This window comes from Quercus robur, chromosome 2 (genome assembly GCF_932294415.1).
Source record: "Quercus robur chromosome 2, dhQueRobu3.1, whole genome shotgun sequence".
Classification (NCBI taxonomy): domain Eukaryota; kingdom Viridiplantae; phylum Streptophyta; class Magnoliopsida; order Fagales; family Fagaceae; genus Quercus; species Quercus robur.
Window position 1 is genome coordinate 68,501,641 of NC_065535.1, and position 26,025 is coordinate 68,527,665.

The following is a 26,025-nucleotide window of genomic DNA, read 5'->3' on the forward strand; positions in this document are numbered from 1 at the left end:
TCAATTGAGCTGTGTTGAAACCCCTCAACAAAATGGTGTTGTTGAGAGGAAACATCAACACATCCTAAATGTAGCTAGAGCTCTCATGTTTCAATCACACCTGCCTTTACACCTTTGGGGACATGCTGTCCTTGCAGCCGTTTACTTGATAAACAGAACTCCATCTTCAGTCTTATCCAATCAAACTCCTTTTGAAATTTTGTTTGGTTCTCCACCATCCTATTCCCATTTGAGAGTCTTTGGCTGTTTGTGTTTTGCTTCTACCCTTTCTAATCATAGAACAAAGTTTGCTCCTAGAGCAAAGAAATGTGTCTTCTTAGGGTATCCTTTTGGGGTAAAAGGTTATAAGGTTCTTGACTTGGCCACTCAAAGTGTGTTTCTCTCTAGGGATGTTGTTTTTCATGAACATTCCTTTCCCTTTGCTTCTGTTTCTGTTAGTGTTTCAGATTCCATTCCTTCTTGTGATGATGTTGTTGCTCCCTCTTCTTCAGCAGGTAATGATTCCTTTGTCACTCCCATTAGTGTTCCTGATTTTGTTCCAAAGGATATTGACAATGCCTTATTCCTTTCTTCTGTTTCTACTGATCCTGTTATACACAATGACATTACTTCTTCCATAATGTCTACTGATGTTTCACCTAGTTCTAGTCAGGTTCCTTTTCCAGCTGCACCTTCTTCTCCACCAGGTGTACCAGCCTCTCCAGTGCCTATCAGGAAATCAACTAGAGACACTAGACCTCCTGCATACTTGCAGGATTATGCTTGTACTGCATTTGCTCCTGGTGCTGCTTATGATCTGGCTGAGTGCATCACTTACTCTCACTTGGAACCTGGTTACCAAACTTACCTCATGACAGTTGGTTCTAGTCCTCAAGAACCTCAAAGCTTCTCTCAGGCAGTTCAAGATCCTCTTTGGAGAGCTGCCATGGACAAGGAAGTTCAAGCTCTTGAGAACAATCACACTTGGGATGTGACTACTTTACCTCCTGGTAAACTTCCCATTGGCTGCAAATGGGTTTATAAAGTCAAGCTCAATCCTGATGGAAGTGTTGAAAGGTATAAAGCAAGATTGGTAGCTAAAGGTTATACCCAAAGAGAAGGCCTTGATTTTCTAGAGACTTTCTCTCCAGTTGCCAAGACTGTTTCAGTAAGGGTCTTGATTGCTTTGGCTGCTGCTAAGTCTTGGCCTTTACATCAATTAGACATTAATAATGCCTTTCTTCATGGGGATTTGGATGAGGAGGTTTACATGGCCTTGCCTCCTGGTTTTCACAGTAAGGGGGAGTGTTCAGTTTCTTCTTCTTCTTCAATTCCTAAGGCAGCATCTGCTCCTAAAGTGTGTAAGCTGGTGAAATCCCTTTATGGCTTGAGACAAGCTTCTCGGCAATGGTACACAAAGTTGTCAGCAACAATTACACAGCTTGGTTTTGTCCAGTCCCAAGCAGACCATTCCCTGTTTGTCCATAGCAAAGGATCTTTGTTCACTGCAATACTGGTCTATGTAGATGATATGATCATTACAGGTAATGATCTTGATTGTGTTACTTCTCTGAAGTCAGTCCTAGATCAGAAGTTTGGGATCAAGGACTTGGGATCACTCAAGTTTTTCTTAGGCTTGGAAATTGCAAGGAACAAGACTGGCATCAGCTTAACACAAAGGAAATATGCTCTTGAAGTGCTTGAAGAAACTGGAATGACAGGTTGCAAACCAACTCAAACACCAATGGAGCAGCAATTGAAGTTATCCAAAGGTGGTGGGGACTTGATTTCTAATCCTGGCCAGTATAGGAGGCTTATTGGGAAGCTAATGTACCTGACTTTGAGCAGACCAGATATCACATATGCAGTACATAGGCTTAGTCAGTTCTTGGCACAACCTAGAGTACCACATATGAAGGCTGCTACCAGAATACTTCAATACATTAAAGGCACACCTGGACAAGGTGTTTTCTTCCCCTCAGATTCTGATTTGCATTTAAAAGCATACTGTGATGCAGATTGGGCTGGATGCCCTGACACAAGGAAGTCCTTGACAGGCTATTGTGTGTTTTTGGGTGATGCCTTGGTGTCTTGGAGATCTAAGAAACAAAGTATAGTGTCTAGATCAAGTGCTGAAGCAGAATACAGGGCAATGGCCACAACCACATGTGAGTTGACTTGGATATTACATTTATTAGAGGATTTGCATGTTAAACATGATAGACCTGTTTTGTTGTACTGTGATAACCAGGCAGCACTTCACATAGCAGCAAACCCAGTGTTTCATGAAAGGTCCAAGCACATTGAAGCTGATTGTCATGTTGTGCGAAATAGGATTCTTGATGGTACTCTTAAGACCTTCTATGTCTCAACCAAAAATCAGTTGGCGGATGTTTTTACAAAAGCCTTAGGAGTTGAAAACTATTTGAGATTGATCACTAGATTAGGTGTAATCAATATCTTTGCTCATGTAGTGGAGTATCCTTCCCCACCTAAGTCAAGTCAGAAGGCAAGAGCTGTGCTCTTGAGGGGGAGTGTTAAAATTGCAGGGCATACTGCAGGGCATAGTGCAGGGCAGAGTAGCATGAAGAGTAGCATGAGACAAGATACAAGTGTGATGGCTAGTGCAGTTGTTGCTGAGGTGAAGAGCATTAACCAAGCCACGGGGGTCATAGGGAGTGCAGCACTAGCTGATAGGCAGTGCAGGGACCAAGCCACACAGGATGCATCAATGTCTGACCAGAGTGGCACTGAAGTCTGGGAAGCAATTGAAGCAGTCCCACATCACGAGTTCTTCATTCAAGAGCGCTGAGGATTTGATTCCCGTGATTCTAGGGAGTAGTTAGTCGCAATTGACACGTGTATGATTCTAGAAGTTTAACTAACTGATTTTGGCGCCACATTTGATAGTTAGTTATTCTCACTGTGTATATAAACAGAGCATAGTGTATTTTATTCATTAACTTCGTGTATTACATTTTGATCAATGAAATTCTCTCTATTATATTTAGATTTCTCTCAGATTTTTTCAAATGTTGACTCGTGAGAATCAGTTTAGGGGTAAAAGAAAGGATAAAAAAAGGTGGGTTTAATGGTGAATGATTCACAAAAATACGTCTACATAGAGAGATCAAAAAGAATATATGGGTTTCTTCTAATTTTAGTAAGATTAGACATTGATCACTTCAAAAAAAAAAAAAAAAAAAAGGATATATATGAGATATATTCTATTTTAATATCTTATAAGAGTATAATATTGTCACCAAAATTAGGGAACAAGGCAATTTTCCTAAATGGCCTATATGGTAGAGCTAGCTACAAGAAAAAAATCTTGATGAGCCATTAAAGTTGTCTTTATTGGTAGACATCGAAGTACTATGTCAAATTGATGACAGTCAGAGTTCTGTTTCTTTGCCATCATTAGACGAGGAAGAATATCACAACCTTATTAACTAGATGGAGAGATAACTGGATAAGATAAGCATATAAGAAGCACTTTGGACCTTTGCAAACAAAAAATAGACATCCATGTATGTATGTAACTATTTACCCATGCCACCTAAATTACCTAATGTATAAACTTTTATTTTCTTCTATCATGAAAGCTAGACACATATGTATATATTCGTGATTCATTCTTAGCTTGTAACTATTCATCTAAGACACTTATTATATTAGGTGATTCTTTAGTTTTTGTAGTCTTGCATCTCACTTTAACTAGATAAAAGGGGCAATTATATATATATATATATATATATATATATATATAGATTTCTTGCTTCTTCCATAGCTTCTCTTTTAGATATCTATTTGTGTTTATGTCATTGGTATTAGAGCTTCCTACCTACTTATCTAAATAATAAAAATCTACTATTTTTGAGAATTTTGTAAATTAAGTGTGAAGTAGCCTATATAATACCTTTAATACGAGTGTGTAAGGTAAGTTTGTATTTTTTTAAAAATGATTTGTAGAGATTGCAAGGCTATCTATCAAACACGATTTAGCAACTTGGATTTATATTTATTATTCCCTTTCACATTGGCAATCATTAGAAAAAAAAAAAAAAAAAAAAAAAAAAAAAAAAAAAAAAAAAAAAAAAAAAACTAGAGGAGAAGAGTAAGAATTTTAATAAAACTGGCTATGCTCTGAAAGTAAAAGGCCAAACTTTTTTTTTTTTTTTTCTTTTTAACATCAAGGGGTAGCACGATCAACTGGGGATCAAGTCTTTTTTCATCCGCAAACTCACTACTCATCATTCCCCAAATAATCCATGTTTTATCCTTAAATTTGGTTGAAGGACCTTCCATGGCCTCGCACTAGCAGTCGATTGAATAATGCGTGTTTAAAATATGACCAGGGTATAAAGGAAGACTATGATTAATTAAACTGTGCTACAGAACCTCGAGGATAGGGGTGTGTCTTCAGCCCATAAACTCAACCTAACTTGATCCAATCCAAACTCTTGGATTGGTCTTTTATGGGCTAATTGTTGACTTTGATTCTAAACTGTTTTTAAAGCTTGGATTGGGACTGTTTCGGATTGACAAAGATTTGAACATGAGTAGACCAACCCATGATATTAGCATATCAATAGTTTTTTTTTTTTTTAGGAGAGCATATCAATAGTTAATATATATATATATATATATATATATATATATCTTATTTATTTTTTACTGACACTAGTTAATATGTCCGATCCTTAATTCTTTCCTCGTGTCATTCCAATGCCCAAATATACAACTTGCAATCATTTATTGACTAATGGACTTAAATAATTAAATGAGAATGCAATTTCTTAACTGTGATAAAATGACCCTAATCCGACCATCCAACCCCATCCCTGCAAGTTGAGTTGAGGACCTTTTAACTTGAGGGTTGATTCCTCAATCTCATGACTATTTAATATTGAAAATTTCTGGTTTTTATAGGACACGGTCTAGAGGGTAATCTCTAAAAGGTAAACCTAGTACAAGAGGGCTGAATAAGTCAAGAAACGGCCTAGACTTGGAAATGGTATCCCACAAGACCATTCTCAGAACATGTGGGATCTACATGTGTGGCGGAAGCCACAGAACCCAAAAATATTGTGAGAGGTAGTTCTCATGAGATTGTCTTATAAGATATTTTTTCCTAGACTTGCCACTACCTGTAATCCAACTGAACAACATCCTTGTTGGTTTGGTTTCTTTTAGAGCTTATTTAGCTTATTGTTCATGTACAATGTATGTAGTAGCAGGAAAGGGGATTGCTTTCAAGAAGAAGAAAGCGGGAAGGGGATTTGCCCACATTGACAAACGAAACGAAACTTGGTTTCGAAGATACAAGTAAAACGAAAAAATCCATCATCCAACAACCCTGCCACTGTATGAGTATGAATAACCTTAACAGAAGGACAAGGGTGATAGTAATTACATCAACTACTAGCAAGGTCACATGTAGAAGCTTGCCTGCAGTAACCAAACCTAAACCCAGAATCAGCATAATGAGAAGAACAGAAATCACCCCAGTTGAAAATGGAAGTTCGACAAAGGAACAAGGAGCTGACCTCCAGAGTCAGCCACATCACATTTTCAGCCACTTTGGCTTAACAGTTTTTTTCTCAGCAGGCTTCCGTTCTTGGACCACGGGGGAGGGTGCTGCTGTTACAGGTTCCGGTGCAGACTGAGCAGGTTCTGCCTGCTGCCCCTGATCAATAATGAGTTCCAACCCTTTCAAAGACACGATCTCTTCTTGTAGGAAGGGACCTGAATTGGCATCTGTTGTATCATCAACATCACCTGAAGAAGATAAATTACATTAGTTACTGCTACATATAATTGCATAACACAAAGTCAGAAACAAATTACGCAAAAATGAGAGAGGTGAGGCTGGCATTCTTTGTCAGTGATGCAAATTACAATTTTGGAATTGGGCCACCTAGATTTTAACTTAAAAGTACTTCTTCATGAACACTTTTTCACAGTAGAACACTTTTTCACTTGTACAAGCTATGAAATAGTATTACATGATCTGAATTGAGTAATTAAATACACATGCAGTCAACAATGAAGTGCATCTCATTTACATATTACTCTAGATTTTATGTTTGTACAGCTGATAGTTAAACTGTTGAAGTATATGTCATTTACATATTACTCCAGTTTTGTGGATATACACTTGTTCTGTGTTTTATTAACAGGCACGCTCATCAGGCTTACCAGGTGCATTGGGTGACTAAATTCATTGCTTTATGTCCTAGCATTTTAGAATATTTACTTCAATTAATATGACCAACTTTTTTCTTTGGGATAAGAAATATTGTAAAATGGGTGCAACCCTAATACGTGGGATGTATACAAGAGCTACCCCAAAAAAGTAAAACTAGGATCTAAATTTCAGAGGACATTATATGATCTGAGTCTCAGTTTTGAGCTCCAAATGGTCTTCTAAGGTAATCATATGATAATTAATAGCCTACAAAATAATTTAAAAGCACTTTTTTTTAAGAGGAAGAGGGGATTAATGGATCAGGCAAATAACCTGTGGTAGAAAAAAGGTCAAGTTAACACTATCCTTCTCCTTTTTTTTTTTTTTTTGATAGGAAAGTTAACACTATCCTACTCTCCAAGACAAGCCACTAAAATGTCCAAATGAAGGAAAAAAATAGATTTCCTCTTCTGAACCATAAGTAGTTGTGAACAAAGGAACCAGCCCAAGATCCTTAACCTCAATAGTCAACAAAAAATTGGAAATTCTTCCCATTTTGGACAAAGTTTGGCTACAACTCTACCCAATATCTTTTTATTAGATGCAAATTTTGACAAATCTACCATTGGATAACATTTTCTCTTTATATCCTCCATGCTTGCAAAATTTCAAGAAAATCAAAAATCAATAGCTATATCATCAATTAAATGTTTAAATTTTAAGTTTTTGTAGTCTAAAATTATGCATAAAAAATAAGTTTATGAATCGAATAGTATATAATATCCAATTGGCACAAATTTTGACATGCGTGTTAAGAACATAAAAAACAAGCAATTCAACGGTTAGATTTTCAAAATATGTAACCAAATTTTTTTTTTTTGGTGAAAGTCGTAGCCAAGTCCTTGGCTACAACCAAGTTTGTAGCCAAACTTTGTCCTCCTAGATAGTCAAAAGCATTTATTGGCTATCAAAGTTTCAAAAACAAGTCCATCTTTTAGAAGACAATGTTCTTAAGGGCTTCACAGCATGGAGTACCATTGCCATGCAGATCAATTATGAATCCAGTGATTTCCATGGTAGACTCTTAAGAGTTAGAGGTCAACAGTTTCATTCAAGCAAGAGTTGCTCCTAGATTAGGCAAAAGCATTTATTGGCTAACATAGTTCAAAAAATAATACATTTTTTGGATGTCAATGTAATTAAGTGCTTCACTATACAATTGCTCCACCATACACATCACTGCCGTGTTGAAATTTAAGCATGCTATTAAAATCAATCATACTTATCAACAAAAAAAAGGTAAAATCAGTCATTGTCTAACACATAAAAGAGAGTAATCGTAAAGGACCAAGAAGAATAAAATCCTCAGCCTAGTGAGCACATATAGGACAAAGGCATTATCATAGAGGAAAAAAAAAAAAAACCCTAATTAGCATTATGGTAGGTATACAAAAAAGGCGTAAATGCACTTTTAGTCCCTACATTTTGACCCTATTTCTATTTTGGTCCCTACATTTTGTTTTTACCACTTTTAGTCCCTAAACCAATTAACGTCTGACATTTAGGTCCTCTTCGTCACCCAACTAACGGCGAAAGCTAACATGGCTGACGGTGGAATAAAAATATTATTAAAAATCTACTGTGGCACTCATCACCCTTGCCACGTCAAAATTTTAAATATAAAAAAAAATTCTTGTCAGAAAAACAATTAAAATAAAATTCTAAACTTGATTTTAAAAAATAAAATAATTAAAATAAAATTTTCTTTTCTTTTCATTAATATTTCGGAAGACATGTTCGTGTTCCTCTTCCCAAAACATGACTGTCCATGTTCTTCATGTTTTTGTCAAATTAATCCTTGTTTTATTTTCTTTTCTCTGTTTTTCTTGTATTTTCTTTACAACCAAACACATTAAAATTCAAAATTCAATTCAAACAATAATCAACCAATATCAACAGATCTATATATCTGAAATTGAATCTAGAAACCGAACCTAGAAATTGAACACATAAATTTGAACCCAAAAATTTGAACCCAATGGACACCAATCAAAATCAACAGGCCTGTATCCTCTTTGTTCACAAAGTCAACACCAATCTCCAAGTTCGAAACCCACCAATCCAAATTAGAAACACAAAATCAGATTCAATTTGGAGACACAAAATCTAGCAATCATCAAAACACAAACCCAACAAATCAAACACTCAAAAAGGCAGAAATAACCTACAAACAACTATCCACATTCCACACTAACAACAAACCCAGAATCTTTAAAGAAACCACAACTATCCTCACCAACACCAAACCCAGAAATTTCAAGCACAAACCCAGAAAATCAAACACAACTCCCACCCAAATTTGAACAAAATACCTACAAAAGCATTAACCCAGCACACCTCAAACTCTTTCTGTCAGAAAATCCCCTTGATTGAACCTTAAGCCCTCCTCACCAACCCAAATTTGAACAAGGTGAAAACTCAGATCAACAAAAATCATAAGCCACAAACCCACCATCGGAGTGTGCCATTGCATACATTGGGGGTTTGTCAGGGAACGCACCACACAAATCTGGGAAGTACTTGTGGACGGACGGGTGCATGTACGAAGACGAGTGGCGACGTGGCAAAGTATACGGAAAGGGCAAATTCTCGTGGCCATCTGGGGCGACCTACGAGGGGGACTTCAAGTCGGGTCGGATGGAAGGGTTGGGTACTTTCATTGGATCCGACGGGGACACCTATTGCGGGTCGTGGAGCTCCGATCGGAAGCATGGAAGGCTTGATAGTAGTTGCTATGTTGGTAGTTGGAACAAGGACCTCAAGATTCAGCAAATAAGTAAATAAATAACAATGAGAAAATAAAATTTTCTGGGCAACGAAGAACATGAACAATCATGTTCTAGTGAAGAACACATCTTCCAAAAATATAATAAAAAGAAAAGAATATTTTATTTTATTTTTAAAAAAATCCTCATAAGTTTATTTTAATTATTTTAATTTATTTTTTCTGACGTGATTTTTTTATATATTTTTTTATTCCACCGTCAGCCACGTCAACTTTCGTTGTTAGTTGGGTGATGAAAACAAAATGTAGGAACCAAAATAGAAATAGGGTCAAAATATAGGAACTAAAAGTGCATTTACGGCTACAAAAAATATGGTCGAGAAAAAGTTACAATTAGACATGAACATTCAGCCAGAAATATATCAATTGAATTTTGACATTCAAAATAATTACTAACCTTTTGGTAGATCATATGAAAAATACACTATTGCCCCAGGAACAAAGCCAGCACTGAAGAAATCCTGTGCCATGTCTTTTATTTGCTTCTTAGGAGGAGTTGTAACTGCAACATAACCAAAATTTATGCTTTAATTGCTTCAGTTTTAGAAATCCCTATTTACATCTTACTTTCAGATAACTATTACCCAAAAAAAAAAAATACATGTTATGGAGGTAAGTAATAGTTTGATTGCCATAGGCATACATATATAGAATGGTAGTTCAGGTCGAGCAACCACTTTCACGAGAAGATCAATCAAGCTCTGAATTGTTTCAGATGGGTGAAATGTGACCTCTAACGTGTGATTATCAGGAAAGCGAATCCTAATTACAGCCTGCAATACATGAGTCAGAAAAAAATTCAATAAAAAGGTTAATACTCTACTGAATCAATCCAAAGTTGGGCTTTCTTGATCATAATTATATGTGCATGATTAAAAAAAGTCTATAAAAGAAAAGGTCCATTGAGCACCTTTGTTATTTTTGACCTGCGAGCTGCCTCTTCTGCTTCTCGAAGTTTTCGTGTTTTCAAGTATTTATCTGTTGATTATTCCATTAACGCATTAGAGGAAGTATCCAATATCACAAACATGCACATTCACTCACACTTGCACATTTTTATCTACATGTGTATAAAGATGTGTTAAACATGTCGAATGGGATTCTATTGAACTTCTATTGTTCAATTTTTATGTCCATACTCAGGAAATATAAAAAACAAGAAAATACATATATGGGGACACGACTTTCAAGAAATAAGAGCGAGAGAGGACCACCAATAAGATAATATTTATCAATAAGAATTACATTTAGTTCTTTCTGAAAACTGCAACTTCAGAAATGGTGCAGTGTAAGAAGAGCCTTGTCTTTTAATATTACTACTAGTAAAATAGGGTCATCATTCATATTACCTTGCTTTTTCGTTGCTAAAATGCGATAATAATCCTCTGCTGTGAACTCATAGAAGTCATCTGTCTCCTCTATGATAAACATCCAAAAATAGAAAAAGAAAAAGAGATATGATCATCATGGTATGCAAAAAACTAGTTTTATGAATCTTCTGAAACATAACAGGCCTGACAGGTAACTTGTAGGACTTTGTGCATATTTTGGAACAGGGTAGGAATATGCAAAAATTAAAATGCTTCATACCACTGTTGGACACTTCATTTGAGGACGGAGAAAGTGCTGATGTTTCAAACACACGAATTTCTCGTCCTAATTTTTCTTGAATAGCTGCAAACTTGGCCTGATACCGTTCCAAACAAAGTAAAAAAAATAAAAAATCAACATAAGGTCACAGCAGGACAATAGACTACAAACCATACAACACTGAAATGGAAACAATCTTGGTCTGAGATTGGTAATTAAACTTTCACCATTCAAGATCGTATAAGAAACTGGACAACCTGTGACTTGAGGCAACAAAGAGTCGATACTAACAAAACTAAGAGAAACAAAAATACAATGATTCTCACTATGATAATGTATTTATAATGCTACTTGGAATACCTTAAGACTCACAATGGTGGAAATATGATATTTAAAACTTCCATTAATTGATCTCTCATGGTAGAACCATCATTGACAGAGCAATTGGTTGGTAACAAGAACAAGCAGCTTAATTGAGATTTTTTTTTTTTCTTAAATACATCTTTAAGTGGGGGGAGAGGGGCGATTCAAATCCTTGACATCTAAGTTGGAAACACTAGGAAATGCCCGTTGACCAAAAGGTCATTTGGCGGCAGCATAATTGGGAGTTAAAGTCCATAACCTCTTATATCAAGCTGCCATAATACTCATGTCTTCTTCTAGAATTACAAGACCTTTCAATAATTATTTAGCTTTTCTAGGATTTCATTGTTGTTTTGAATTTTTAGTTCTAACTTTTGAGAGGATGTATTTTGATAATCATGTGTAATTAAATGTTCTTCCTTTCAATAAAATTGTTATTACTTACCAACCCCACCCCCACCCCCCCTTCCCAAAAGCAGAGAAGAGAAAAAAAACCTATTTAGCTTCCTTCAAATGAGAAGACACTCAGCAACTTTCTTCAAGATTTCAACAGGATATATCACCATTTATTGGGGAAAGTAATGCACATAGAGAGAAATCAAAGTAGCAAATATTAGTTCTACTAGCCAATTCAAACTATTAAAGAGCTAGAAAAGCATCAGTTGTTAACATGGCTTGGAAATTTGTGTGGGCAATCAATTGATAGCCGACTTTGACTTGTCGGAAGTTGTTTATCCGACTTATTAGTCTTTAAGCTCTCTCTATATTTATGCTACTTTCAGGTCTTCGGCCAAATTGAAAGAGTTCTCTCTTAGAGTGTGGTGCTGCAGCAAATATTACAATAGGAATAGAATTTCATCTATTTATTTGCTATTTGTGTAAGAGAGCTGCTTGGGTGTATTTGGGATTTGGGTTGTGTGAGAGTATCTCTACACCAAATTTGTTGGTGAAATTTCTTTGTTGTCGCTTGTGGACATAGGTTGTTGCCGAACCATGTAATTCTTGGTGTGTTCGCATCTATATTTCTTTTGTGTTGGTTCTCTTCGTTCATAATATTTGTTTTTGGAGATCTTTCTAAAGCCCAAAATATTTTCAAAATCAATCTGGGTATGTTGAGCTTCCGCTATTCTACAACTCTAATTAAGTCAAGGTTAAGGAAATAACAAACTCTACTATCCATCATATGCAAAAAAAAGGAAAGAGCTTTTCATACCACCTAAACACTACAAAGCTTATTATCCATAAACTAAATTTACAATACTTTCAATCTATACTATCCATTATTGTCTGCCTCAATGTAAACCATCACAAATTCCTATATTCCCTATACACTACAAAGCTTATTATCCATAAACTAAATTTGCAATACTTTCAATCTATATTATCCATTATTGTCTGCCTCAATGTGAACCATCACAAATTCCTTAATTCTGCCAAACAATTTAATTATTAAAAAGAAAAAGAAAAAACTACCACTGGATTCTGTTCCCGAAGCCAGGGTTGAACTTTACAGAAATCTGAAGAGTAGAAACAAGACCACACCAATTTGAAAAACACAAACAATACTGGCACCAAACCCACAACCAGAATCTTCCAATATCCAAGAATTAAAGCACAATCTGACCATCTTAGACAAAACCCAGATCGACCCAATATCAAAAACAAAGATTTGAAGTACATAGATTAAAAATCAAGAAAATCTTGCAAAGGGTGAAGTTCATGGAAAAAAAAAAAAAGAAAGAAAAAAGACAAGACCTTAGCAGTTTCAGCCTCCATGGAATCAATGCTTGTGAACTTTCTTCTTTTCAAAGGTATTGGAAAAGAAGCATCAACAACCATCAGAGAATAAAGCAAACCGATTCGTACGTAAATATGTCTTTTGTGAATTTTGTGTGTTCTGGATTGGTCTTTCTCTCATTCACTCCTTCTCGGGCTTTGTAAATAAATTCTCTTCCTTTCCATTTCCTACAAGGCTACTCTTACTACGCGTGGGAATCACACGTGTGTAAGTTTCTCAATTAAGGATTTTTTATTTGGGCCGGGCCGTACTTTCTGATTTTTGCATTCACAATGGGCTTATCAGTCCAAACTAACATTGGCTTTTCGATCATCCAAACCCAGCCCAACAAACAAAGCCCTATTAACAATTAAAACTTTAGAACCTTCAATATGTAAGCCCTCACAACCCTTAATAACTCAAGTCTCAAACATTCCTTATTTTATTCAACATCCTGTTTTGAGAATATGACTTTTTTTTGCTCTTAATAATTGTTTTTTTATTATCATATTAATACACCAATAGATTTTTGGTGTAGGCATAAATTAAACTTAATATCTCTTATTCGACTCTAAGAGATTTTATCAATTGGTCTGACTTGAACTCACAATTCGGAGTAGAATTTGATAACATTTTTAAGTTTCTTAATTTACCTATTTAAAATAATTAAGAGTAATAATTAAAAAAAAAATGGCCTCTTGGTCCTTTTACATGGACTATGAGCTTGTTTAGGGTATCTTCTTCTTTTAATTAAAAATATAACATTTTAAAGTCGGGATAACAAATGGTTATAGTTTGAGTATAAAAGGTATTTCCTAATTTAATGAATTTTAATATTTTATATTTACTTTTACTTTTACTTTTACTTTTTATACCTATTTCATTTAATCTTTTGCATTGAGAATACTTTTTTTCTTTTTCTTTTTTTAATGTGTGCGTGTATGTGAGATTATTAGTTAGAGTAAATTTTGATGACAATTTTGTATTTTTCAATTTATTATTGTGTCCTTTATTCGTCTTTGTTAAATCATTTTCAACTAGATAATATGGTTATTTTTTGAAGTATAGGAAACTAGACACTAAATCATTCTACTCCAATTATATATATAAAATAGATAAAAATGTCTTCATCGAACTTAATCATAGATTATTATTGATACAAAAATCTTAGGCTTAAAGACTCCCTCGTGTGTCAGATTAGACTTTTTCTTGATAGATGAGATGTGAAGTGGAAACAATATTTGTATTTAGAATCATTTTGTGGTTATGATATCAAAATAATCCATCACTAATCTTAAAAGCTAAAATTAATGATAAATTATGAATTTATTAATCATATAATCATTAGTGTAACAAGTTTGGTCATTATAATAATTGAAACAACGTGCATTCACAAGAAAAGAAAAGATAAAGAAAATGTCAGGAAAAATATTAAACACACATATTGAAAAATAAAAAAGCCATTTATTTCTCACACGCAAAAGAAATAGTTAAAATAAATACAAAAGACTTTTTTTTTAATAAAAAAAATAGATAGACACAAAAATAATATGAAAAGGCCATGTAAAAGCTGGCTGACCAGCTTTTTGCATAAATGTGCTGGATGAAGCAATCAAAGGGAGATAAAATCAATGGCTTCTATTGGAAAGTGAATTATATATATATATCACCATCAATAACCAATCATATCATGGTGTCGTATATACCATTCTATTTTACTCATTCTTTGCACTTTTGAGGATTGAGGAATTATTGACAACCAAGCTAAGCAACTAATACAATCCAGTAACTGGCGTTGGAAGCATAAGATTTTTTGCAAATGCAATGGAGATATTTAATTTACATTTTATGATTTTATCAAATGTGGTAAAAGTAGCACAGGAAAAGGACTTTCCATTGTGTTTTCATTTCTCTTTTAATTCTCCCTGCCCTTCCAAAAAAAATTACACCAAATACAGGAAGAGTTCTGTAGTTACTAGTTATAACTTATAACTCATCTATGATTTTTTCTTTTGGATGAACTTGTCTATGAAACTGGCTTATTGATATTTAAAATAAACAAGGTTTATGGAATTAAAAATTTTGTGTGTTTTATTTTCTTATCCTCACTTATAATTTTTTCGTGACAAAACTTTAGCGATCGTTACTAGGGATGATGACAAGATGGGTTGGGGGCAAAATGATAAATATCCTATCTCCTAGTTAGGATAAAGTAAGTCCATTCAAGCTAGGATAATAACATGTAACCATCTCTAATAGAGTGGTGGCGGCATTGAAGAGAGTGAGAGTGAGAGTGAAATGAAAGATAACCATGCAAGTTTCAAAAGAGAGGGGCACAAATGTGTTCGTTGATGGTAAATGAGAAAGAGATTAATGATATTTTTTTGGAACAAGTTTAGTTGCAAACTGATGGGAATCTTCTTTAAGCCTAATACATGACGATTAAAGAAATTATCAATATGTAGTTTTAGTCACATGACTTTTTTAAATAATACACATGAATAATCTTATAAATCATCATATAATGGAGAAGATTCCTCCAAATTGGTTTAGAGCTAAATTAGAAAAACAAGAAAAGAAACTCGCGATTTCCTTTACATTATGTTGAAGAGTTTATAAAGGTAAAACTTAGGCACAAACATCTAGTTGCATTGAATTTATGAAAAAGTTTAACTTCAAACTAGTTTGCAATTATCTTCCTCCTGTCTAATATGTAGCATTTTATATATAAGATTATCAATGTACATTATTTAAATAAGTTTTATAAATCATTACATAGTGAGTCGAAGAAAATAACTTCAAATTGATTTAGACCTAAACTTTCTCCTTGAACTTAATTGTTCTTAGGAATGAAAACAATATTTGTGTTTTATTGATCAATACAACTAGATGTTTGAATTCAATTAGAGAACCTAATAATGCACTCCACTTAATGAATTGTATCTTACTTTTAGGTTGCGTTTGACATTGGCTTATTTCTACTATTATTCATAAGTCTCATTGTACTTTTTGATACTATTCATAGTCTCATTGTACTATTTCAGCTAACTTTTACCTTTATCTACAGTACTTTTAGCACAAAGTTTTCAATTTCAATTAAATGAGCTGTTTCGAAACGGATATTTAGCCCATAATAATAAAATAACAAAATAAATACCATCACAAAAGAAAAAAATTAAAATAAAATTTTTTTTGGCTGATTGTTTGAACCAGTCAACTTTTTCTAAACAACATGTAAAACAATACGAAGACTCCTATTACAAAGACACACCTAAGTGGTAAATAAAATATATTATTTAAAAAATAAAAAAAATTTTTTGAAGAGAAATCAATTTTCAATCTATAGCATGTCATAATTATTTATATCTTCCAAAGTTCCAACCATGAGGGTAAAAAAAAAACATTAGTAACGACCAAATGAAAAGATGGCAGGCAAACAGTTGTTCCGGCGCACGTTAGTATTGGCCCACACTCACCCTCTGCCCCCCAGCCCCTTTTCAAAAATCCTAAACTAACCGTGAGAGACTTCGAATCGATCACTCCTTTTATCATCGTCATGGGCCCACACACACCCTTTTTCTCACTCTACAGCATAATAAACAAACAAACAACAAGCAAACAAGCAACAACAACCGAAAAAAATATAATAACAACTTTCCCAAATTTACAAACTCACCCCTAACCGTTCAAATTTCCAGACCCACTTCCACAATTATATATTTCCCCAAGGACCTTCGTTTAAAAAAAAAAAAAAAAATCCAAATTAAAAAAAAAAAAAAAAAAATAGAACAAGTAAAATACAAACCTGAACAACACACACAGAGAAACAGAAACAAATCTCTCTCTCTCTCACACAGGTTTGGTGATGACGATGGATAGAGAGAAAGAGAGAGAGATAGAGCTAGAGAGTGCAATGTACACCAACTGTTTGCTATTGGGCCTGGATCCGACAATTCTCGGTGTCGTCGGAGGCTCCAACGGAACTCCTCCTCGGGTCGGAAACTTCCGCCACTCTAACCCTAAATTGGGCGAACAGCTTCTCTACTTCATTCTCTCTTCTCTCCGTGGACCCATTCAATCCTCCAAAGTACCCATTCTACCCTTCTTTTTACTTTGATCTGCTTTGGTGTTTTTTTTTTTTTTTTCAGTTTCTGTAATTTGGTTTTTTTGGGGATCTTCAGGATTTCGACAAGGTGTGGCCAATCTTCGACTCGGCGCAATCGAGGGATTTTCGGAAGGTGAAATTTTATTTTTTCATATTGGGATTTTTTTTGGGGGTTTGAAATTTGAAATTTTTGTGTGGGATTTTGGTTGGTTAGGTTGTGCAAGGGATAATTAGTGAGCTCGAATCACAAGGGGCTCTTCCCAGAAGCAATTCCAGGGTTTCCTCGCTCGCCACGTGTTGTGGACCCAGGTTGGTTGTACTGTACATTGAGGGTTTAGTACAATTGTGTTTGGTTTGTGAGAAAACTGAGGAAAGTTAAAAAAGAAAATGGAAGTTTATTATCTGATCTCGAGTAAAAGCCAAAATGGGTGGTGTTTAAGTGGGAACTTTTGGTTATTTACATTGGTCCCAGATGGAAACTGTATGATTTTTAAGTTTCTTTCTTTATTTTTGGGAATTATGGAAGATAAGTGTATTGAGGATTTAAGAAAAGGTGCATTGTGAATAGTATTTGTTAGAAGCCCCAATTTTGTAATTCATGAAACGGGGGAATGAGCACTTAAACATTCGTGCTTCTTTTGTTCTGACAATGCTTACTAACTTCAAAGTCGCTTAATTTGCGTTTTTAGGATGGTGGTTGTCAATGTAACTGAAGTAGATTATAAGCTTTATGTGTTTGCTGCAGATTTGTAGAACTCTTGTGGCAACTTTCTTTGCATGCTTTGCGAGAGGTTCATAGACGGACTTTTGCAGCTGATGTAGCTTCTAATCCACTGCCTGGATCACTGACCGATGTAGCCTTTTCCCATGCAGCCACATTACTTCCTGTAACAAAGGTAGTACTGTTTTTATGATTTTTTTTCCCTTTCACATTTGAATAATAGTAGCAAAGCATAACTATTTGAAGTTAGTGATAGAAGGTGCCAGAAATGTTTATCTCTGTATTCATATAGGGTTTATGTCAAAATGAGGTGTTTGACATTATTGAAAATGAATGACAGTCATAGTTCTCTAGTTTCACCGCTTTCTTTCTTTTAGAGAACTAATTTTCTTAATTCTAATATGATGCGGCCTTTGACATTGAATTGTCTTCTTTTGATATAAAAAAGCCTTACATACAAATATTGCTTTTTCAAGGATGTCACATATATTCTGTGTTGGGTGCACCAATGTTAATATGATCTGTATTAACTACTTGGTGTTCTCTAATACTTATTGTTAAAGTGTAATGCTAATAATGGTTGCTACCATGTTTTAAAAAAAATCATGTGAGTGTGTGTTTTGACTTGTCTTACTTCCTCTTCTTTTGGTTTATGTTTTTAATTGGCTTTCTCATTAGCGTCAGTTTTCAAATCTACTTGACATTCAGTAGCAGTGATATGAACCTCATGTCTTAAACAGGCAAGAATAGCGCTCGAACGGAGAAGATTTCTTAAGAATGCAGAAACAGCAGTACAACGACAAGCTATGTGGTCAAATTTGGCTCACGAAATGACTGCAGAGTTTCGTGGTCTTTGTGCTGAAGAGGTATGGTGCAGACTCATCAACATTCATGGGATGGGCTTTTGGTTAATAACTAGAAGATTTATGTTCTTGCACATGGCTTTGTAATTTTTCTTATGCTTTTTCTTGGAAAACTTGGACTTAGGCTTATTTGCAGCAAGAGCTGGAAAAAATGCATGACTTGAGAAATAAAGTGAAGTCAGAAGGGGAGCTCTGGGATGACCTTGTATCTAGTTCAAGTCAGAATTCCCATTTAGTTTCAAAGGCTACTCGCTTGTGGGAGTCAATATTAGCTCGTAAAAGTAAGCGTTGGAGCACTGTGGTTCTTTTCTAATTTTCTTACAGAATCCAAATTATTTCATTTTAGTCTCCTAGATTTATTGAGGTTGGTAATCTATATCATTTAGGGATTAATACCGAGTTTGGAAGGATGAGTGCTTTTGTTTCTAAGATTGTATGCCTTCCATGATTTTGTTCCCTTCTTTCTAGAACAGTGTTTGGCATTTTACACTGGGGAGAGTAGATAATTTAGTTCTTGTCCTTTTAGTTAAATCTTGTCTCATGCCTTCTTAAAAAAAAAACATTTGAGTGCAAACTAGTACAATACATCAGTTCTGTGGTTGAGGTAGTTTGTGCCTGCTGTTTTGTGAAGTTTAGATGCAGATTATAGGTTAAGAAGTGGCCTTGGTCATAAGGCTTTCTCCTCTAATTGTTGTAGTCTCCTTCTAAGGCTATTATTGTTTTTAGTTTTGGATGTAACTTTATTTTAAGGTCATATTATGTCAAGGGAAATTCTGAGATTGATTATATCAGTGAGATTTTGCAGTAATTACCAAGGAAATTTTTGAGAAATACTTGAGCTGTCTTTCTCTGTAAACTGACATGTGTCTTGGAAAATAATCCATGTTGCTTTGGTTCCTGAATAAACAAGAATAGCTGAAATTTTTTTTCCTTCTTTGGCGTACTTTTCGTCCTTTCTATCTTGTGATTATACTCTGATGACTTTAAAGCCGATCATTTTAATGTACAGGTCAACATGAAGTTCTTGCCTCAGGTCCTATTGAGGACTTGATAGCTCACCGTGAACACAGGTAATTTAGCATCCCATTTCTTTCTAGTTTCATAGATGCCATTTTCCAACACACCTACTCATGCATAAATTTCCTTTTTAGGTACCGCATCTCTGGATCATCTTTGCTTGCAGCTATGGATCAGAGTTCTCAGGTTCCTTATTCCGATGTCTTATCCGTCCAGCCTAGTGACCTACCTACAACACATATGGATGACAAAGAGCAGAGTGATGGATCATATGTCAACGTAAATAGGGAAAAGCTGAAGAAGAACTTAGATTCATCCCATTCACAAGTAAATGATGAAACAGTTTCTCGAGTAGATGATAGAAGTGGAAGAGTCTTGCCCACTGTTGATGTAGCTGAAATCATCAGGCGTTGGACACATGCTTTACAGCGTATTCATAAGCAGTCACTTCATCTGGTATGCTCTTTTCTTTAAAGCTGTCTTTTATGATGTAAAATTTTTTATTAGTCATTGTTGCAATGGTGTGTTTGAGATTTTGGTTGCAGTTGAGACATGTTATTTAGTGATTCAAATTACTAGTTCTGGAACTTGATTGAATTTAACACCTCCACTGTTATCCCTGAAATGTTATTGTTCTGCTGTTACTCTAGTTTTTTTCTCAAAGTTTGGTTTGATAGGTGATTTTGTGCTCATTAATTAGGTGACAACTGTAGAAGATGTACTTTGGTCACTATTGTATTTCACTCATACCAGCCCCTATACGGCTACTTTCTCTTTCTCTTTTATGTTAAGGAAATGGCTCTTGGTATTTACTCCAATGAAGTCTTTTGCTGATTTCCTTTTGAAACATGGGCTGACCCTTTTTTTTTATTGGTAAGTTACACATTCCCCCTGTGGGCTTTGATCCCATGACTTCACCGTCCGCATGTTCTTGTGGGAGGATGAAGTGCCACTTGAGCCAGAGCTTGTTGGCACATGGGCATACCCTTGTTAGCCTGCATGCTTGGATAGCCTTAGAAACTTCATTTATGGTGACTCATAGGTTTTTTGGTTTTTCCAGAATGGAGCAACAATTCCCTTGCTTAAAAGTTTAAACACTTCCATTTCATGCTGTACCATACTTAGTGATTTTGTTCTGTATGTAATATGGTTTAAATCACTTTAAAAACAAAAATTAGAGAACTCCATCCTGTTTAATGTGGTTTTGTTATTTTTATGTTGTTTCATAGGCAAAAGCTAATGATGGAGAAGGTCCAGAAATTTTACGAAACACACAGGATGGTGGTACAAGTGGCCATGCTGAGTCTTTAGCTGCCACTCTTGCTGAGCATCAGCAGCACTTAGCTAGCTTTCAGGTAATGTGTAATCGCATATTCTTCATGCTATTCTCCTTCTTATGCCATTTAGAGCCTTTGGTGGCTGGGAACCTCCCCTCCCTTGGGTTTACAAATGTAGAAATTCTGTCCTGTAAAGACTCTGAGCCTTACCCATTTAAGGAATCTGGAAGAGGTATGTGTCCACTCAGTTGCCTTGACCAATCACAGTACATTCTGACTAATGGTTGCTTTGATCAGCTTGAAAGTATCCCATTATATTACGAAGATATGGGTGGCCTAAAGAGTGCTTTATTTGTATAGGGCCAGTTATTGGGGAGTAGCAATTTGTCTGCCACATCACCATTTTGGGTTTTGCTCATTAGGAACTGTTCTTCTATCATTGATGCTTCATAGTGCTTTATTCCCTTATTTATTGGTAACTGATGTTGGGAGTAAAGCGTAATGTGATAAAGGGAACTTCTAAAATGCTGTTACCTTTTCGGAAGAGGCATCTTGTTATTCTTGAGTGGTGTTATATGTGCAAAAGGTCTGGGGAATTTGTTGATCATCTCCTCCTTCACTGTCCTTTTGCTTTTGAGATGTGGAGTATGGTTTTTTGCTTGGGTGGTTTTTGCTGGGTGATGCCGCAAAGGGTAGTGGATTTGTTAGATTGTTGGTCTTGCAACTTCAGGCGTCATCGTAATATAGTTATTTGGAGGATGGTGCCTCACTGTTTGATGTGGTGTATCTGGAGGGAGCGGAATGCTAGAAGCTTTGAGGGTCGTGAACGGTCCATTCTTGAGTTTAAGTCTTTTTTCTTTCTTACTCTTCTCGAATGGTGCTTAGTTTTACCTGCTTTTTCTTGTTTATCTCTTCCTGCTTTGTTTGATCTTTGTAATTTGGTTTCTTGATGTTTTTGCCTTCTTAGTACATTTCCTATGTACGGGGCTGAGTTCTTCTTTTTTATATATCTTCCTTTACTTATCAAAAAAAAAAATGCTGTTACCTTTTTTTTAGTGAACTATCATAATGGACAGAATTAATGAAGGAAAGGCAACCATGGGGTGGAGGGATTTATGTATCTCTCCTGATTTGTTGTTAGAGCACTCACAATAGTGAAGCTAAATAACTATATAGCAATTTTAGCTTCACCAAAACACAAAAATTCATTCTACAGCAGTGGAGCTAAAGGTAAAAACTTTACCTTCATTGCTACAGTGCACAGCCATATATAGATGTGCACTGTAGCAAATAGCTAAAAATAATAATAATATTTTATTAAACTCTCTCTCTTCTCTCATTAAAAAAATATTTTTCCTTTTCTTTCTTTTCCTCTCTCTCCGACTTCTCTTCTTTCTACCTTTTTCCTTCTCATTTTTTTTTTCTCTCCCTCATCGCTGAGACCCATCTCACCCAGCCACCGCCACCGCCGAGTTGAAGCCGGGCCCTGTTCCATTCTATGGTTGTTACTGTTATTGTTGTTGTGTAAAGAGGGAATTGAAGAAATGGGTATTGGAGAGAGCGAAGAAGAGGAACTGGGTTTTGTGGAAGAGACAGTAACAGAGTTGAAATTTGGACAAGTACCATGTTTCAAGTGCTCAGAGGTGGTTCTGGAAGGATTAGAGGCTGAGAAAACGGCGTTGCATGGAGAGCACTTGAGCTTCACAGCTTTTGGAAGGTTGGTATCTGGGTTTTTGACAAGAATGGGTTCCAAGTGAGTCCAATACCAAGCTCCTTTGCCTTTGATGGCTTTGGTTCGAACAGTAACATAGAAGATTGGCTTGAAATAGGCTCTTCAATCTTATCCACCAGCACAACAAAAAAGACATTTTTATAATATTTGAGATTGAGGGGATATTTTAGCTAGACCAATATTAATTATTGCTATGTGATACAATTAAGTTTCGGCGCTGTTTCCACTAGCTAGCTGTGCCAAATTGCCAATTGGGTTTTCTGGGTTTATTTTGTTTTATGGTTTAGTTGTCAAAATCATTTCAATTTGGCCAAGTTAGCTTGAATTTGATTTTTTTTGGTGGTGATTTGTGTGGTGGTTTTTGGCTAATTTGGATTTTTGGCCGTGGTTGTGGGTGGTTGTTCTTGGCTTGCTAGTTGTTGTTGGGTGGTTGTTCTTGGTTGGCAGTGGTTGTGGATTGTGTCATTGATTGGTTTTTGATTTTTTTTGGTAGTGGGATGTATTATTTTATTGTGATGTTTATATTATTTTATTGTGTTGAAAGTTAAAACAAATCCATTGTTGCAGTATGTGAGTAGGTAAAATAGATAAAGTAACTTTTTGTAGTGCCAAATAGCTAAATTTTTAGCTCCACTGCTGTGGATGCTCTTACCATTCTAGATAATGTTTGAGAGTAAATCATATTGCAAGAAAGTGAAATTTTTATAATGCTTTTACGTCTTTGATAATGAACTATCATAATGAGACAGAATTAATGAAAGAAAGACAATCGTGGGATGGAGGGATACATGTCTCTCCTGATTTGTTGTTTCCATTCCACCAAAAAAAGGGGAAAAAAACTTGTATACGTGATCAAATATCAGTATGTTTGCATACCACTGGATACCATGTTGAAAATATTTCTTAACTCAAATGCTTTTCATTTGCAGGTGCTGATTAACCAACTGAAAGAAGTTGCTCCGGCTATACAAAAGTCCATATCAGAATGTACAGATAAAGTTCAGAGTATATCCTCCACTTTGCCTCCCATGACCAGACATCGTGGTCAATCATCTTCACCTGTTCAGGCTCAGAGCACTGGAAGGACATTGGTAATTCTTCAATGAGTACATCACGAAAAGCTCAATACCTACTTTGATATGCTCAACCTTGACTAATCAACCTATAGAACTGATCTTCTTTTATCTTCTGGAAATATTTAGGAAAGCAGCAGTGATGATGTTGCTGAGGTTACCAGCAAAATGTCTACTGTTCAGCTTGACAAGGTCTCAGCTAGTCCTCCTGCTTTAAAGCTCCCACAGTTGTTTAGCTTGACACCAAATTCTTCTGGAAAAGGAGGAAATATGCTAAAACGACAGACTTCAGCTCCTCAAGCAAACCAAATAGAAAACTATTCTGAAAGAAAATCTCTTGACCAGCCTCTTGCAAGTAATCAAATTGAAAGCATGCCACAAGGTTGCTGTGTCTGCCCTACTCTTCACATAATTAATGCCCTCTACAAATACAAGCTTGTTGGCTTTATAAAGGCATTCTATTTTTATCAATTAGGAGTTTAGGACCAGACCTTGGTTTATAAACAACTTTTAAATTGTTGTGGAGGTATTGACTCTAAATATTGATGTTTTTGCAGATAGTGATAATTCCTATGTTCAGAATTTGAAGAGATCTGTAAGAGAAGCTGCTCTGTTGATGCAATCCTGCAATCCAGGAACATTACGAGACGGTCATTCTGATGAAAGCTCGGAGCACTTTTTTGTACCTCTTTCCACTACTGGGTTTTCTCGTCTTGGCCCAGAAAACAAAGTGCCTTCTTTAAGGAGCAAAAGGTTGTTTGTATCTCAATCAGACAATTCTTTGCTTGAGAATTGTGCTCCTGATGGTAGTGTCAGGAGCAAGTTTGATGAATTTCCAGACATATTAAATGATTTGGATTCATTTCATGAGTATGATAGTGTAAATGGGTTTCTCTCGGCTACCAGCTCAAATGGTGCAGCTTCCGATGCTCAAAGATTGTTTTATGACTTTGAGGAATCTCAGGAGCAGGTCTTCTCACCTCCTTTGCTAATGGATACATCCCTGTTAGCAGATTCTTATGAAGACTTACTTGGTATGTTGGTTTGGCCACAAACTATTCCAATTGTATGCATTTGCATGTTGGTTTCTTGTTATTAGATAATCTCATTCCTGTTGAATGCTTTACTTTTAGTGTGTAATGTATCTGTATTGTACTGTCACAATTTAGACAGTCAAATCATTTAAGATTTACCATGTGGATCTTACTTGGGAGTTGGGACCCTAATTATTTGTTAGCCTCAATCTTGTGTGTCTTATCAAGGCCAAGAGAAAGGTATTTAAAGTTTAAGAACTTGTGTTCCAGATTCTTATCTCTTCAGTGGGCTTTGCTCTCACCGTCTCTCTCCTCAAACAAAATAAGCTGGCATCACATACCTTTGCCCTTTCACAACAAATACATGATTAACATATTCTGCATTCCTTTTCTGTACCACTGCCTAACTTTATTGAGAGCTTTCTTTCACTAAAAACCTTACTGAGAACTTAACTTTTCCACATGTTTTTCACAATTGGTAGATGTATCATTCTGAAATATTTTGCCCATTGTCTTGCAGCTCCACTGTCCGAAACTGAAACAGCCTTGATGGAGCATTGAAACAGGTGTTTGGGCAACCTTGCTCTTGTGTTCTCGAGCCAGATAATTCGGCTGCTGTGATGGTTTTGTTTTCATTCCTCAGTGGGCATACTCTCTCCTCCCCATTATTTTTGTATGACACGGTGTTTGTAGGATATCTCTTTTCCTTCTTCATCCTCTGTATATTCTGCCCACATATTCGGCACATTTTTTATCCTATTGTGGAGGGAACTATGAGCCATTGGGCAGCACCTCTTTAGATGCTTGACAGATGCCTGGAACTTGAGATGGTCATAATGTATCGGAATGCTGACCTGGGTGTTGGCCAAAATCTGCAGCCAACCAATAGAGTCCGAATTCGAAAACTTCCCTTGACAGTCGGTTCATAAAATGTTACTCAAGAAGAGAAATGCGGCATCCCATGGTTAGAAATAGAACGTGAAGGTTGGTTTTTAGCCTGACAAGTTTCTGGCAGCAATACCACATTCACTTAGCGTCCTGTTTTTAACTGTCAAGAATGATTGTTGATGGACTGTTTATTATGTGTTTGATAGATGTGTATCACAAGAATTTGATAATGTATTTTGCGATTCATCAGGAATGAGAAGTTACTGTCTGTAACAGTTGGATTACTTTTATTTATTTTGTTGAGCGAGGCCATGTTTCGTTAATTCAGCTTAACCATGTAGACTCCACTTGATTCTACTAAATATTAATTCTTCTCAGTTTTCCAGCAGTCACAACCGACTTTACTTTTTCTTTTAATATATTTTTTTTCACAAGAGAAATCAAGCTCACCTAATACCGGGGAGCTGGTGGGTAGAACTTGACCACACTTCTTTGGGGGAGAACAAACATATTATCTTTATGAGATACGATCTTTGGCAATATGCTTGATCAGAACTTGCATAGTCACTAA

At 35.7% G+C, this 26,025-nt stretch overlaps 2 protein-coding genes across 2 annotated transcripts; one reads left to right on the top strand and one right to left on the bottom strand.

The window, feature by feature from the left end:
- Window positions 1–5,270: 5,270 nt before the first annotated feature.
- LOC126714697 (plant UBX domain-containing protein 1) lies at window positions 5,271–12,914 on the bottom strand. The gene is made up of 7 exons (XM_050414962.1): window positions 12,723–12,914; window positions 10,605–10,701; window positions 10,364–10,432; window positions 9,925–9,992; window positions 9,658–9,787; window positions 9,412–9,516; window positions 5,271–5,760 (listed from the first exon to the last, which is right to left on the bottom strand). Exons 1-7 carry the CDS (start codon window positions 12,804–12,806, stop codon window positions 5,546–5,548), a joined length of 768 nt encoding a protein of 255 aa, XP_050270919.1. The 5' UTR covers window positions 12,807–12,914; the 3' UTR covers window positions 5,271–5,545.
- A 3,613-nt stretch (window positions 12,915–16,527) lies between these two features.
- LOC126714698 (AUGMIN subunit 6) lies at window positions 16,528–25,744 on the top strand. Its single transcript, XM_050414963.1, has 13 exons — window positions 16,528–16,831; window positions 16,926–16,982; window positions 17,064–17,158; window positions 17,595–17,745; window positions 18,311–18,436; window positions 18,558–18,714; window positions 19,443–19,503; window positions 19,585–19,906; window positions 20,680–20,805; window positions 23,389–23,550; window positions 23,662–23,914; window positions 24,090–24,566; window positions 25,087–25,744. Exons 1-13 carry the CDS (start codon window positions 16,610–16,612, stop codon window positions 25,125–25,127), a joined length of 2,250 nt encoding a protein of 749 aa, XP_050270920.1. The 5' UTR covers window positions 16,528–16,609; the 3' UTR covers window positions 25,128–25,744.
- The last annotated feature ends 281 nt before the right edge of the window (window positions 25,745–26,025 follow it).